This window comes from Vigna angularis, chromosome 9 (genome assembly GCF_016808095.1).
Source record: "Vigna angularis cultivar LongXiaoDou No.4 chromosome 9, ASM1680809v1, whole genome shotgun sequence".
Taxonomy (NCBI): Eukaryota; Viridiplantae; Streptophyta; class Magnoliopsida; order Fabales; family Fabaceae; genus Vigna; species Vigna angularis.
The window spans coordinates 1,569,247-1,585,876 of record NC_068978.1 but is presented as its reverse complement, the minus strand read 5'-3'; the positions used below and the strand labels follow the sequence as shown (position 1 = coordinate 1,585,876).

Sequence of the window (16,630 nt, the reverse complement as noted above, 5' to 3'; positions counted from 1 at the left end):
GTGTTGATTCGTTTTCTACTGTCCAGATAATACAGGGACAAACAGATTAAAGTTATGATATGTGAAAACTCAAAATATAAACTTAATAAATCAGTTTACATGTTCTAACTCTTTATTTAAAAGGCGAGATGCTCTAAACTTACTCTTTAATTAAAGTAAAGACAAATTAAATAAGCAATTTTATTATTTAAAAATAAAAATATATGATGAATAATGAAGACTTATTTAATAACTTATTTTCAACTGAACTCAAATCCATTGCGTTGACCGCTACAGTAGAACATTCCACTACCATCCCTGGTAACATGGGACTGATGGTTCTAGAAGGAAAAATAAACAAGAAAATTAGAGAAAAAGAAAACAAAATTTATTTTATAAGAAGTTTTTATTTTTTAAATATACTATAAGAAAATTTTTAAATAATAATCAATTTTTGAGTAAAAAAACAATTAATTATCATACTGATTCATTTAAATATTACTTTATAAACTAAAAATTATTGATATTTAAAATAGTTTTTATTATAAATAAAAAATTATAATTTATTTGTGAATGATCACTAAATTTATCTCTAACCTCAACTACTAAAGTCTTTTATTATAAAAAGAATTAGTGTTTAAATTTGTCAATAATTTAGTAACTAATTCACAAACTAACTATATTTTTTTATTCATAGAGATTACTTAATTTTTTTATAAATTAATATATAAATTAGTCATTATAATAATTAATTATTTTTTGTCTTTCAAATTAATTATTATTTAAATATTTTTTTGTAATAATATAAGTATTTAATCAATTAGAAGAGAATCTAATTAAAATTAATAGATACCTAAGCCATGAATTTCCTAGTAAATTAACAAGTCAATAGGGTTTCACCCCGTGAAGGTTGTTGTGATCGTTTCTCCATTGTAGAGAAAATATTGGTCATGGTGTTCTAGAAGCCCTTAATTGCAGCAATTTACATGTGTAACAATTTTCACTTCAACATCAATGCTTCTCTTGACTTGCTTGGAATATCATGTTCCACATTATTCTTCGTTTCAGTTTTGACCAACTTAATTAACTAAAATTTATGTTCATATAACATGATCCTGGTGATTCTATGTTTGAGTTTTGACCAAGTTAATTAACTCAAATATATAAATAATGTGACAATAGTTTGAGTCTTCTTTTAAATTCTTTGAAAATATATTTTGGCTAAGTAAAAAAATATTTAATAAAATTATTTTGTTTTTAGTAAATAGTCGTGGTTAAGTGCTAATCCTAAAAATAATATAACATTTATTACAATAAATATGTTTAACTTTTTAATCCTTACATGAAAAATATAATAACAAATTATAAAAAAAATTATTTCTATCACATTTAATAGTTTTATTTTATTTAAAAGTTAAAATTAAATAAAGTTTAAATACTCTTTTTTCTTTTATCATTCTACCAAACAATATTCTAAAATAAATAATAACTCAAATGTATAGTTATTGATTCTAGTAATATCATTCAACATATTTGAAATCATTTACTCATGACACTCCGTTTTGTATGTTAGCTTCCTTTAACGACAATCAGAAACAACCAAACAAGGATTTTTAACTTTTACCTTTCTCTTTATCTTTTTCAAATTAAAAAAAAAAAAAAACATTGTTGACTTTATATAAGAGTTTACTAACTCTTAACCACCATGCACGTAACAAAGTTTCTATTTTTTTTCCAACAATTCAGGGTACTGTATACGAAGTTGTTCCATGGTTGACTCTGATATCTTCAAAAGTTGAAAGAGAACATTAGGTCAATTCTCACACCAGCCCATTGTGGAATTATTGTGAGAAAGGAATATAATTCTATCTCCATTTTTTTTTTAATTTCTGAAGGGTCAATATTTCATTGTAAGTTATTATTTAGAGTAATTTTTTTTTAATGTAGTCAGATATTGGCTATGTAATTTCTTTTTGAATTTAAAATACAGTTTTTTAAAAATTGTATAGTTATATTATATAAGAGTTAATTTGGCATGTTGAAAATGAATATGGGTAGGTGTAAGAACAATATTTGTTTAAAATTACAAAAAATATTTGAAATTTCGATTACACCTAACTTCAAAAACTTCTCCCATACCGTTCTTAATTATGATATTAAAATAATATAAATATTTATTTCAAAATTAAAAATTTTAAAAAAATCCTTTAATATTTTTAACTAAACAAGCTAGATTTTTATTTATTTATTTATTCTCTCATTCACCTACTTTTTCATTTCTCTCATCCATTACAAATAATATATAATACACGGTTATACTTATATAGTTTTTTTCAGATTACACGGTCGTTGGGAGTTCAACTTCTGAAAACCACGACTTTGTCCTACATACATTTTTTTTATCATATTGTTATAGTATGTTAGGTCAATAAAATAAGCATTTTAGTAATTAAATATATGTGATAAAATTTATTTTATTATATTATAAAAACTTAATTAAGTATATTATAAGTAGGAAGTATAGATATTTTTATAAAAAAAAATAAAAAAAAAATAAAATCAGTTACAAACATATAATTCTTACCACCAAACATAATTTTCCAAAAAATATATACTGATAATATGTTAATATCAAATTCAATTTTCATAAAATCTATATTAATAAAGCACACCTTAATTTTTATATATAACACATATTTTCAGCTTTACAAAAATAAAGTCATCCAATTACGCAAAGATAATTAATTAATTGTTTAGTTTTTAGTGAAACTTTATACTAAATGCCAACTTATTACCTCAAAAACATATCAAGTCAAGTTTTCCAGTTTGTAAGAAATACATATATTCATTGAGCTTAGTTGAAAATTGCATCAAAATATAATATTTATCAGTTTCAAACTGTTTTTTCAATTAAATATATTTTCTTTATATAGAACTTTCATTCTTTAGATTGTTTCTCAAGTTAATATTTTAATGATTATTAAGTTCTCATTAGGTGAAACTGGTTTTCGTTTATTAAATTCATTCCATTTTATGTCAATAATTTAATACATTATTGATAAAATAATAATATTAAAAAAATTATTAGGGTCTTATCTATTGACATGGAAGCATTATAGAAAGACTAGAGTGATGATATTTGTGAAATTGAAAGTTTAAATTGAGTTGGTCTATTTCCTTTGTCTCATTGGAGGAAACCCTAGAAAAGAGAGTTGAGAAGTTGAATTATAAACAAAGTAGAAGTTGGATGAACAAACTATCCCCTCTTTTCCAATCTCGAAGAATCCAAAAGATAGAATTGGAAGTCTTTGTTATTGTGTAGCTTCTTCTTCTTCTTCAAACTTCAAAACTCACGACTTCTTCCCCACATTTCATGGAAGCAATTGTTTTTCTTACGTCTTTTTGGTAGGTTATGTCATACATGTCAACCATTGAAACATGCTCCTTTTGGCACTTTCTAACTAACACCTACAACTACACTTACGTATGTGATGCTCTCTCATTATCTCTCATAGCATCTTTTTATTACCTTTTAATAAAATAAGTTCATTTTATATTGAATATCTTATAGTTATTAGATATTAAACGAATTTTCAAGTCCAAACCTTATTTAATAAATTAAATTTGTAAAATTGAATAATACTTAAAATTAATCTTTTAAGATTTTACAATCATTTAAAAATATTCTAACAAAATTTGTAATTTATTAAACTTATTGTGTCACAATTATACTATTATATCATCACTAATATATATATATATATATATATATATATATATATATATATATATATATATATATATAATATAGTTAATCTTAACTTGAATAATCCCAAAAGTTACCAATAAGATCGGTCCGTTGGAAAACAAACCAATTAATTATGGATCAGAGCAAGTTAGTCTTAATGTCGATTAATTTAAAGATAAAATATAATTATCCATAATTAGGTCGTGATTAGGTTAAAGTTAAGTAAAAACTTATCTGGAAACCTATAAATAGAGATTTGAGGTAGGAAGATATTTAATATGTATTTATTACATCATTAATTTTTAACTATCAAAATTGAACTGACTTTGATATTAGAGTGTCTTCTGCATATACCATCTAAACAGTTTGGACAATTGATTTAACCTAAAACTTAAACTTGAAGACAACTTTTAGATAAATGATCTCAATCCTATACTGAAACAATATAAATAAATATAACTATATAACTAAATGGGTGTTTTATAGATTTAATGTTGTTTAAAAATAAGACAAATTTAATGAAGACTTATACTTAAGAATTTAAGCAAGACCCCAAACAATAAAATATTATTAATTTAAAATAAATATCTTTGCTTATTTTCAATAGCATATTAAATACTGTTAAAATAAACTAAAACACGTAAGTGTGTAATACAAGACAAATGGAAAACACAGAGACTAAGGAATATCCATTCTCTTCTGTCCTATTCCAAGCATTATTGAATTGACGACTTGTCAATTTGCATAAAACTTGCATCTTGCAACTTGTTTGAAACCTGCAACTTGCGAATATGAAAAGGGATTTGGATTTAACTTTCATCGGACATAGACATAGTAGTCACTGTAACTGAGAAATGTTACAGAAGACAATGCTACAATGATAACATAACTGTTTTGTTTTTTTTTTGGTTTCTCTTGAATTTTGCAAAGACCACTTTCAATCTTGGAAATGACTAATAAGGTAATTTTACACATGATACAAATCCTCTTTTCTTGGGGGGAGTTGAAACATTACTATCTTCACCAAATGTGATGTTTTTAAAAACATTTATCTTTTTGAAATTCCTCCTCTCATTTCATTACAGTTGGACTTCTTTTGAAAAAGATGTACTTAATTGAGTCTCCATTAAGAAAAAGGACAAGAATCCATAGCCTACCAAGAAGACCAAGTTTCATACTATTATTATTTTTTAATGGCATGGATTAGTACAAACGCTAATGCTTTCTGTACCAATGCATTGAATACATCTACTTTCTCTTTTAAAAAAATAAATTTACTGTTTATGCAAATAATTCGTGCAAGGTGGAGTATAATATTGCTATTGTAGGAAACAGTTATGAAGAACAATAAAAAATTCAAATTTTTTATTTTACTCGTGATAGTTTATATATGTGTAAGATTCGAATATTTTTGTCTTGGTGTATGATGAAATTATTGAAATTTCAGGAATTTAAGATATGTTCACAGATCTGGTTCAAACGTTCTCCTTTGCCTTGAATATCCTTGGCAGCCAGATTTTGTTAAATTCCAACAAAGATTATGATGGTTTTTTGTTTTGAGTTTTTAAAATGTATTTTTTAAAAGATAGTGATAGTATCATACAAACAAATCATAAGCTATTTTTAAGAGATAAAATTATTTTGTTTTGAATCTATAAATTAGAAGAGAAACACATTTTAAACAAAAAACTAATTTTAGACAACTAAGAAATGCATATAACTTTTAAAAATTAGAAACTTACCATCACTAACTAGGGATGAAGAAACAGATCAATTAGTCTACGGTTCATCAAAAACAGGACAAACTGATCAACCGTAACAAAATGATAAAAAATCATGATTTGTCTTGTTAAAAGATAGGTTAGCCCATAAGTTTTATTTATTTTTATTCTTTTAAATTTTATATTCTTAAAGTTTATTTTCATTTATGTGAATTTTTAAAAAATATATTTAATCATGTAAATAGTTTCTAAATTTGTAATTAATTAATTAATATCTTAAATTATTTTATTCTAATTAATAATCAAAATTTAATTTATTTAAATTATAATATTAGTATATATTTATATCATTCAAATAATACAGTAAAAAATCATATTTTATACAAATTTTTATTATAATTTTTAATTTTGAAAATCAAACTTTAGTAGGTTGACGATGGCGGCTAAAACCAATTTGTCATCTTCTACCAAAAACCTGTCCCAGACATTTTTTGGTATCCGTCCTTGTCAAGGACTTTTTTGTACTAATTTTTCAGGTTTGAAATTAAAGGAAGACGGAACTTCGTCTGGGCCAATTCTTTTGTAGCTCATTCAATATGGGCCGAATTCCGGCTGTTGTAATGGGCCTGTTAATCCAAAACTCAGTAGGTGTTTCTTTAGATTCCGATGATTGATCAATGCAGCATCACTTTTAGCATTGGATCAGGGAGCTTTTGTTCAACTATTCTCCGACCATCAACAATTCAACCTTTTCTTTTTCTTTTTTTTCCAACCAACACTTTATAAACTTAGCTTAAATACCACGACAACGAACAAATCAATCAGCTTCACCATTTTTCGAGCTACTTTACTTCAAAGAAATCCTAGTAAAAGCATCACAGGAAGAACACCATAAATATAAATTTCGAGGTGCAAAATTTTCTTCCATGCTTAACCATGAAAAAAGGACAAATAATTATAAAAGTTGTACATTGAACAAAATCTGGATGATGTTGATGTTAATTTTATATAATGGTAGTGGAAATACACGAATCTATGTTCATGTTTTTTCGGAGACACAAAGAAACATTATGGTACTGACACACAGAAAGCCCCCACAAGAAAAGAAGCAATGATATATGTTGTTGTGTGTGAAGTGAAATGATGAGGAACACACTGGTATCAGGGCTGTAAAGTAAAGGAAGAGAAGCAGTGAGCAAAAAGCAAAACGAGAAAAAGGAAAAAGAAACGACGTCGTTATGATTCCCGGAACCAGTGTCGGCGGTAGAAGGGACACGCTATCATCGCTGGACCTTTTTCCCTTCGCTTTCCCACCAAAACTTCGTTTGTTCCTTTCAAATAACCACTCTCACTCTCACTCTCACATCCTTGTTAATTAATCCATTCGTTAATTAATGCTGTCGCCGTTTTCGTCCATGCCGGAAATCCCCGTCGATTTCCGCGCGCCGCCTCCCTCTCCGGTGGCATCCGGCCGGAGATCCACCGTCACCAACGACGACGTTTTGACCGAGTTTCTAGAGGCCTCGCTCCGCGTCCCCGATCTTGTCCTGCCGGACAAGATCTTCCCCAAACAGAAGCACCTCGACGCGCCTCCCGAGGTAGACTTCGTGTCGCTCTGCTTCCACCGCGACGACGCTCTCCGCGACGTCGTTTCCGATTCCCTTGCCAGGATCGGGTGCTTCCAGCTGCTAAACCACGGGATTCCGTCACAGCTGGTGGAGTCAGCCGCCGAGGACGCCGCCGGAGTGTTCCAGGTGCCGCATGCAAAGCGTGCAGCAGCGACTAGGTCACCGGAGAAGCCCTGGGGGTTCGAAGAGTATCACGCCGGAGAGGAGGAAGAAGAAGGTAGTGAAGAATTCGTGTGGTGCAATGAGGAGGAGTTGAAGTCGAAAATGGAGGGAATTTGGCCCATTGGATATCCAAATTTCAGGTTACACCATAAATTATAATACCAGTTCTCCTTTTATTAATAAAAAAATGATCTTTTTATACAAAAATCAGTCTTCATGAACTTGTATTAGATTCAATATGGTTTGATCAATGTTTAGCATCGAAATTTAAAAAGCTTTTAATCTGTCTGAACTTGCAGTGAAAAGATGGAAAAGCTTATGTCACGGATAGAAATGGTGGCTATGAAAATGATGCATGTGATACTGAAAAAGAAGAGTGCAGAATTTGACAATGGGAATGAGACAGGGAATGTTTGTTGCATTTATAAGCATGGTGGTGATAATACTAAGGATTCATTGGCTAATTCCTTGAAATATGATGTGATTAGAATGCTGATTAGGGGAACCGATTACTCTCATTCATTGTGCTTTCATCTATGCAATGGCACTTCACAGTTTCATGTTTACTCCAAGAAAAGTTGGCTCTCTTTCTGCCCTGAGCCAGGTGCCCTTATAGTCACTGCTGGAGATCAAATTCAGGTGAGTCTGCGTAAGAATGCGAATCTAAGTTTTACATTGATGTGACATGTATATAATCGCACTCTCAAAACAAAAACATCCTCTGTGTTATTCATTAGTTTTAGCTACAATGAAACATGACAATTCAGAGGATTAAGGAGGTTGATGTTGTTTGGTTACAGATATTGAGTGGTGGACTGTACAAAAGTGTGATTGGAAGACCAATATTTAAAGCAGAGAAAAAACAGAGCATTTCAATGGCTTTCCTCTGTTCTCATCAAAACAAGAAGAAGAATTTTGGAAGCCATGGGAGTAGAAGTGTTTCACTTTCCCAGCAAGCCATATTGGCTTTAATTCTGCCCCTTGTGTACCATGTCATGATTTTTCTCTACAAAAAACTTCATTCATGAAAACCAAAATACAAATCTATATGCTCCTTTTTTGGAAGGGGTTTTAAAATCCTAATTTCTCTTATTAATTGATTGACATGGTTATCACTTTATTTATATTTATTAAGGATATAATGTAATTTTTCACTCAACAAACCAAAAACACCTTTGAAGTCTTGTTTATGAATCCTCCATTCTCAGTGACAGCAATGTTGCACCGTTCCCTCCGTTCTCAGACACAGATAGTAATGGACCCGCCACCAATTTCAACCAACCACCTGCGTCAGCTTCTCAATCGTTCTTTCAAGGCAGACAAATTATATTTTAGTATTTATTTAAAATATAAACATGTAAAGATTAATTTTGGCTTCTTTTATGTCTCAGCTTATTAAATGCATTACCTTATTAAATGTATTGCATTGCACCGATTACAACTTCTTTGTAAAACGTACAAGTGTAAAAGATAGAGTTTTAATTCTCTCACGGTTATAAATTCTATGCTACTTTCCGTCATTGTTTCACTTTGTAAAATGTATGCATTGCACCAATTACAACTAATTATATCAAACCATTTTCCAATTATATATATTATTTTCAAAAAACATTTAAAAATAATTTATATAAAGAAAAATAATAATTTTAATGTTTGACATATATACTTATTCTAGTCAAATTTATATTGAATGATAAAAAATATCTAAATAATAATACAGTACAATATTATACATCATTTAATAGTATTTGGTATTAATAAGTATAACAACTTTATCTTTATTTATTCTAAATAATATATGTTATTTTTTTTATTACATAGGCTTTTATAACCAATTATTTATTTATCAAAACAACCATAAAATTCTAAGATTGTTTTTATTTTAATAAAAATAAAAGTAAGAAAATAGTAGAATTGATAAGTATTGTTAATATATTTATTTTTCTTTTTATATATATTACAGTTAACTAATAATATTATTAATCATAAATATAATTCCAAAAATTTAGAAAATAGAGTATTAAATTTTATATATATTTTAAAATAATGAGATTAGTTATTTTAATGTTAAAAACTTGATAATATAAATAGAATTTCATAACGTGTTTTATTATCTAACACACTAGCTATTTTTCTAAAATTCAATTATCTAAGTTCTCTGTTTTTTAATTCTAAGAGTTATAATTTCTAAGACATTTATTTAACGATCAGAAAGTATCTAAACGATCACAACAACAAGATTTGTAACTGATTGGTTTTCTCTATAAAGTAAATTAGTTTCTACCCTTCTTCTTTGTTTCGTTGTTTAAAGAGGCATGCGAGTTTAGTGTCATCGAAGGTAGTATCCATCTTTTCTTGTTAGTTTTATCTTATGGTCTATAGGTACATATTGAGTTATATGAGCTAAGACAATGATAGTTTGTTTTATAGAGCTATTTGAGTTTTCCAACCAGGTAAGAGAAACTAATATTGTCCTTAATTTCATGTTAAAATGCATGTTTGATATGTTGTGAGAAATTATGTTTGGTTGAATATGTTATAATTGAGTGCAATGTCGAGTGATGCTTATATCTTGATGAATATTGTTGGGTATTAATTAATGTAGGATTACAGGTGTCGCAACGGGGCCGTGAACTGAAAACAAACAGGTTTAAGAAAAAGATTTTGGGAGTCATCACCATAATTTATTATGGAAAAACTATTGAAAATCCTAAAATAAAAGCGTGGTCTACGTAAACTAGATTTTAGGTTCGGGAATCGGTTACGCGTAGGAAAGGTATTAGCACACCCTAGTGAGCTTGTCCAAAAGCATTACCTTTAATTAAATCTATAAAGTTGACGTGATTTTCCAAAATATTTAATTTTCCCTAAAAATAATTTTACAGAGAAACTATTAAGAAACAAAAGAAAAATTGTTTTATGAACCCGACAATGATTGACCTTATTCCTAGGTATATCCATTTAAAATGAAAAATCAGGGATCACGTAGTTTTTTATCTAAAAAAAGATTTGTAAATTTGTTTGAAAATTATTATGGATTATTTTAGATTTTTGAAAAGTGAACCCAGGATTGCTCTTGCGTATCTCCATTCATGATAGAAAATCAGGGATCACGTAGTTCTACTAAAAAAGGATTTGTTTAACATTGTTGTTATTTTTTTATGTTAAAGATCTTGTATTTTTTTTATTTTAAGACTGATTGGAAAAAGGAAAGAAATCAGCCATAAGCCGGTGCAATATTTTTACCCTTTATTTTTTTAAAAGAAAATATGTGATTGGAGGGATGTAACCAATACTAAAAGAGAGGAGAGAAGATATTATGCTAGGGATGTAACCAATACTTTTTAAAATCGTTATTTATGTGTAGTAAAAAGGTAATACCTTTAGAATAAAAGCGTTATTCATTACTTGGAATATTGAATGATCTTTTTAATGATCTCTCTAATTATTCATTACGTTGTAAACTCAGGTGAATTACCCTTTACCTTAATCAGAGTTTTAGAAACTCTTGGCTTCCATTTTGGGTGCTTTCTTTTTCTCGAACAAACCCAACAACGTGGGTTCTTAGTCGCGCAAGGAGACTTCCTCCTCCTTCCTCTCCTCTATTTCTGGGTTGGCATTGTAGGGAACTTTTCTTCTTTCCTTCTTCTTGTTATGGTTATGTTTGTATTAAGGCTCCAAATTTGAGTTCTATTTTTGGAATTCTGATTCACGACATTGAGTTTCCTTCCTTGGACTGAGTTTTTGTTTTGTTTTCTCTGCAAGTTGGTGGCGCAATGATTGAGGTTCTTCGCGATCTTGTGATTTGGGGATTTTAGGGTTTTTGTTTGGGATTGAGGGTTCTAATTTGAGAATTTCTTGTGTCTTATTTCTCCTCTGCAGATTGTTAATGCGGTTTGGGGTTAAGGTTTTCGAATTGGGGTTTTGTTTCTGATTTCACGTTTTTGGGATTATTTGTAATTGTATTTTGATCTTACACTTTTGAAGTTTTGGAAATCTATGAAATTGCATTTGGGGTTCTGTTTCTGAAATAAAGTTTTAATGGTTGATTGCTTCTAACCTAATTGTAATTTCTTTTAACTTTAACTTTTCCACGTCAATAACTTCAACTTTTAATATTTACATGTCAATTGACAAAAGGTTGCCAATAATAAATAACTGGACCGGTCATTCATTATTGGATAAGGTGGACATTTTAAGACCGTAAAAAATGACCAACTTGAACCATTTTTACAAGAATATAGGATCACTTTAAACAACTTAAAATTACTTTGATCACAATTAACAAAACTAAAAACCAAAATTAGTATTAAACCTTGATTTTCTTTTCTTTTCTTTTTTTCTATTACTTATAAATGAAAATGTTTTGATGTTTTGCCGACCTAGTAGTGGTAAGTGACAACATTACCTAGGTGTAGAAGAGGGTGTCCAGGCGGGAGAAGATAAGAGTTGGAATTTTTAGGTATTTTTGAGGAAAAAAGATGGGCTGGGTCCAGCAGGTACTCCTACACCCGAATATAGCTTCTCATACCTTCATTCTGCATAACTCTGGCATTTCCTGTTTTCATTTATGCACAGTTGATGTTTATTTTACTGTTTCAATTACTTCCTGCACTCCCCAATAGTACCAATCCAGCATCTCTTAACAGTACAATAAGTTGAATATTTAACTTTGAAATTTTAATAAGTTATTCTGTGCAAATAGTGTACATTCTAAGAACAATAATTGTATAAATATATATTTGAAATTAATTACAAAACTACCATATAATATTTCCAGTGCATATTCAAATATTACTTACTCACTTATTTTTAATCAATATTTTATATATTATTACATTTAAGTCTTTCAATATAAATAGTTCTAAAATCTACCTACTTTTACTTCTTCCTTTCCTCCATTATTCTCATTTACATATTAATTATAAAATTCTAAATACATTATACAGTTTGATATTTTTTAAATTATTAAATTAAAACTATTGTATGAAAAAATTAACTATTTTTCTAACCTAAAATTATCATGAGCTAGTAATTATAAATTTTATGACATAATAATGATATTTTGTATTGTATATGGGGAAAATGATGATTATCAAAATGACAAAAGTATGTTCTTTTAAAATAATAAGTCTACAAATTATTTTAAAATTTAAAAATAAACATAAAAGTATTTTAAAATTCAAGAAAACACTATTTTAGCTATAGTTTTCTTTACTTTACTGTGTCTCTTTTATTTAGCTCTGCTTATATTATATAAAGGTGCTTCTTCCCTTGGTTTATTTTTTTATCTTTGTATCCACAATTTCATTCAGTTCATGTTCAACGTGCTAATTTTTTTTTTTAAATTTGTTAATACCATCTTAGAAACAGGACTAATGATAATTTTGATTGGTTACCAAATATTGAGAAAAATTCAATTTTTATAACTTCTTTTTCTACAAGATAATCATGCACACATCAAAATACTCGGCCATCCATTGAAACAGGGAAATTGTGTTCTGCATTTTACTTCCATCTTTCACTGTTAGATACAAAAACTTGTGCACTCAGCCGAAAAGGTTAGCAATCCCTTTGCTTCCAACACTCTCGTCTGATATTGCTGCTGAGTATGATTACATAAATTAATCAGTTCAATGTTTTAGGGTTTAGTAAAATATTGTCTTTGATTGGGGTTTAGCCTTGTACGATGATATTAGGTTGTAAATTTTGAATGTAGGACTATTGTTATCTGCCTGTTTGTCTTATCATGATTTGCTTGTTTGTTTTGCTGTCTGCATTTGAATGGACTCAATCTATTTTTACACGCTAGTGTTTTACTTCTTAAATGTGTAATATATATGACAGGGATTTCAAACAAAAGGTGTGTTGAGACTTTAGGGCAAGCCAAAGAGAAAGGAGAATTTGTTCTTAGTTTGGCCATTCACCTTTCTCTGGGCAAATTTTTGTTTTCTCTGCAAAGATGGATACTTCAACATTAACTGAACAACCATTTCTGAAGCTCTCCTCAGATGAGGTAATGACAATATATATCACTAAAATGTTCTATGCTCTTTATTTGTGGGACAGATTTATTGGCTAATCCTTGCACTCTTTATGCTCTTCCTCCATTCCTAGATGTTGGAATTGGAAAGAATATACAAAGATATGGGAGAAAAACCAATTGATTGGAAGTTGTGTCAGGAGATTGCTAGACGATTTAGGTGAATTTTGTCATATCTTTAACATAATTAGGATTTTTTGTTTTGTTTGTAAATGATATTCCATAATTTGACTTCTTAATTTTGTAGTTCCTTGTCAAATACTGCCCGTAAAACTTCCTTATCATGGCAACAGGTTGTCAAATAAATTTCTCCATCCTTTAGGCATATTTGTCAGTTATGCCGAGTGTTATAATGCTGTGTTGGTTTTATTGGATTTTAGGTGGAGCAGTGGTTCAAAAATAGGCAGAGAGTATCACAGAATAAAGATAGTTCATCACCCAACCTGGTGCCACTTTCTGCAGGTCTTTCAAGTTCAAAAGGTTATTCATCTTTTCCTTAGACTTTATCATGACTATAAATTTGTAAAAGGAAGAAAAAAATTCTCATAGATGGAATTAGGTAGTTTATCCTCTGATTTTGAAATTTTGGTTCTCTATGGAAACCATTGGATGCACAGAGTTTGCCTGTCATTCACTCATTCAATGCATGTATTCTATATAGCTATATAATTGATTTGTTTCCATTCTTCTCAAATAAAGACTTCAAAAATTCAGATATAGTTAATAATTTTGTTTTGTATGACTTTTACATTGGTTGTTTTGTCTATTTCTAGTTTAAATTCCTTGTATTATATGATATATGTGAAGTAATTTTTTATTGTACAATCTTGTGATTCACTATTTGAGTCCACATTTGATAACCTTTGATAATTTGTGTTCTTAATCTTTGGCATACAAGCTACAGATATATCGGACTTGACATTTGAAGCAAGATCTACAAAAGATGTTGCATGGTGAGGAATAATTTAATTGATATAAGCTCTGTTTTCTGAGTTTAGCCATGAAATGGATTATATGAGAAGTATGAGGTGTGGTCTGATTTTATTTTATTTGTTTCTTTCCAATAGGAAAAAGACTATCCCTAGATGCCATGTATACTCTGTAAAAGGGAAAGCCTTTATGATAGATATCCATTGGTAGTTAGTTAGTTAGGAGTCTGTTAGTGTCTTAGTGAGGAGTTAGTTACTTATATTAGCTGGGAAGGTTGAGATACTAGAACATATCCTTTTTTTTTCTTAGTTTCTTACATACTTTCTGTCCAGCATCTTATTTTTTTTTTTTTTTCAATTATAGGCATGATGTTGCACTGTTCCTTAACTACAGAGTTATGTGCTCAGGCGAACTTGTAAGATTCTGCTTTATTCTAATTTATGTGTTTTTGGTTGTGAAGAAACTGAGACATTATCTACAGAGTTTGTAATAAGAGAGGAATGACCGTTTCTTTCATGCCTGCCTCATTTTACCTAAAATAGTTATCTACATTTTCCTGCTTTATAATTATTTATAGACATATTCACGTATATGGAGAGTTGATGTCATGATACTTTTCTAGGTTTGTATATGCAACACAATGGTTGTATATGAAGTTTTTCTTCCCTTGCATCTTAAATTGTATGTTATTGTACAATATTGCAAGAAAATGAGTATAACTGCCTTAAGTATAGTTAAGAAAAGTTCAAATCCCCATTCACATCGATTTAGTTCCTCTCAACTTTTGGGGTTTTATCAGAAAGTGATTTAGAAGATTCTTCCAATTAAAGTAAAATGCTTCTTGAAAGTTAAAATTTACTCTGTGCTTTTAATGAATACATAATGTAATCTATAGAACTATATATTAATAGGGATAATTTCTTTTTCTTCATTAGGAAAGACCGAAAAAGTCAGAAAACTGTCTTGTGTATGTTGATAGTTTTATATACCTATGAACACTGTAAAATAACTTTACTTGCTTAGTGGATGCATATTTTTGATATTATGGAGAACCAAATAACGGATCTTGTCACGTACAATTTAGGAAGTCCGTGTCCGATATGCTGGATTTAGTAAAGAGCAGGATGAGTGGGTGAATGTGAAACAGGGGGTGCGTGAGAGATCTATACCATTAGCTCCTTCAGAATGTCAAAAGCTTCAGGATGGAAATCTTATACTATGTTTCTTGGTAAGGGAACACCGCATTCTTTTATTGTGTTTCAATTTATCTTTCCAATCACATGGTTAAATTTAGCACAAGACATTTTCAGGGTTCATTGATATGTATATATGTCTGTCTGTATCCATGTATAATGTATGTATACATTATATAATATCACCAATTCAATCATTAACAAGAGTAAAACCATGAGAACTTATTAGATAAAAAATCAATCATAAAGAATCTTGTTTAAATTTGTAACTTTCTGTTTGAACTAGAGTAGGTTTTTGATCTGTTCTCCATTGATTATGAGATCAACCGGCACCAGTTTTATGCTTGAAGTCCAGTCTGCAAGTTCTTAATCTATGCATTTGACCCAAATAGAGCATTTATTTATTTAGCTTTTACTTTCTGTTAGAAAGTTCCACATCGATCAGAGATATAACCAATTTAGAATATATAAATAGATACAAACCTCATTTTACAAGTTGATTTCGTGAAATTGAATTAGGCTTAAAGTCCACTTATTAACACTCTTATTAGCCTTTTCTGTTTTTTCACAGGAAAGAGACGATTATGCTCTCTATTGTGATGCTCGAATTGTGAAAATCCAGAGGAGGGTGCATGATCCAACAGAGTGTACATGCACCTTCATTATTCGATATCTCCATGACCAGACTGAGGTGATCTTTGATTTCTTTTCTTCCCGTTCACTCCCTTTTGTGGATATTAACACTAACTAATGTGGTTTCATATGTCTTTGTCAGGAAGAAGTTTCTTGGAACAGGTTATGCTGTAGGCCTACAGAAGAAGAATCTGCTGTCTACCCAATTCTTGCCATTGATCCCACCCAAAGTCCTTCTCCTAGTTTCTCCCTAAATCCCATAGAGTCCTTGTGGGGATAAAAAGAGCCAGCTTTTTTCCGAATTCCCCAATTTACTTTTGGCTAATGTTTATTGTTTATTGACAACTTAAGATGGTTAGACTTTTGTCTATTTTATTTATAATGTTATAAACATTGATTAAAATACCAAAAACAGAGATAAAAGATGAGTATATTGGTCGAGATTTGTTTAGAAATTATTTTGATACAAGTAAATATTTTAGAAATTTCTTCAAACTCTAAAACATGCAGAAACTTTCATGTAAATACAGTTACAAAATAAGATAAAGAACTTAACTATTAAAACATATAATCATAATTAATATGAATAATTT

At 29.3% G+C, this 16,630-nt stretch overlaps 2 protein-coding genes across 5 annotated transcripts; both read left to right on the top strand.

The window, feature by feature from the left end:
- Positions 1–6,482: 6,482 nt before the first annotated feature.
- LOC108320543 (1-aminocyclopropane-1-carboxylate oxidase 5) lies at positions 6,483–8,750 on the top strand. The gene is made up of 3 exons (XM_017551990.2): positions 6,483–7,378; positions 7,538–7,877; positions 8,039–8,750. Exons 1-3 carry the CDS (start codon positions 6,843–6,845, stop codon positions 8,264–8,266), a joined length of 1,104 nt encoding a protein of 367 aa, XP_017407479.2. The 5' UTR covers positions 6,483–6,842; the 3' UTR covers positions 8,267–8,750.
- A 3,809-nt stretch (positions 8,751–12,559) lies between these two features.
- Positions 12,560–16,492, top strand: LOC108320508 (protein SAWADEE HOMEODOMAIN HOMOLOG 1). 4 transcript variants are annotated; one of them, XM_017551947.2, is made up of 10 exons: positions 12,560–12,799; positions 13,086–13,254; positions 13,356–13,441; positions 13,529–13,574; positions 13,662–13,761; positions 14,186–14,234; positions 14,575–14,626; positions 15,296–15,439; positions 15,976–16,095; positions 16,180–16,492. In XM_017551947.2, the coding sequence occupies exons 2-10, from the start codon at positions 13,201–13,203 to the stop codon at positions 16,315–16,317; spliced, it is 789 nt and encodes a 262-aa protein (XP_017407436.1). In that variant the 5' UTR covers positions 12,560–12,799; positions 13,086–13,200; the 3' UTR covers positions 16,318–16,492. The 4 variants fall into 4 exon arrangements, with proteins under 4 accessions (XP_017407436.1, XP_017407433.1, XP_052724899.1 ...); XM_017551944.2 differs by having other exon boundaries at positions 14,180–14,234; XM_017551945.2 differs by having other exon boundaries at positions 12,792–12,847; positions 14,180–14,234.
- Positions 16,493–16,630: the final 138 nt, after the last annotated feature.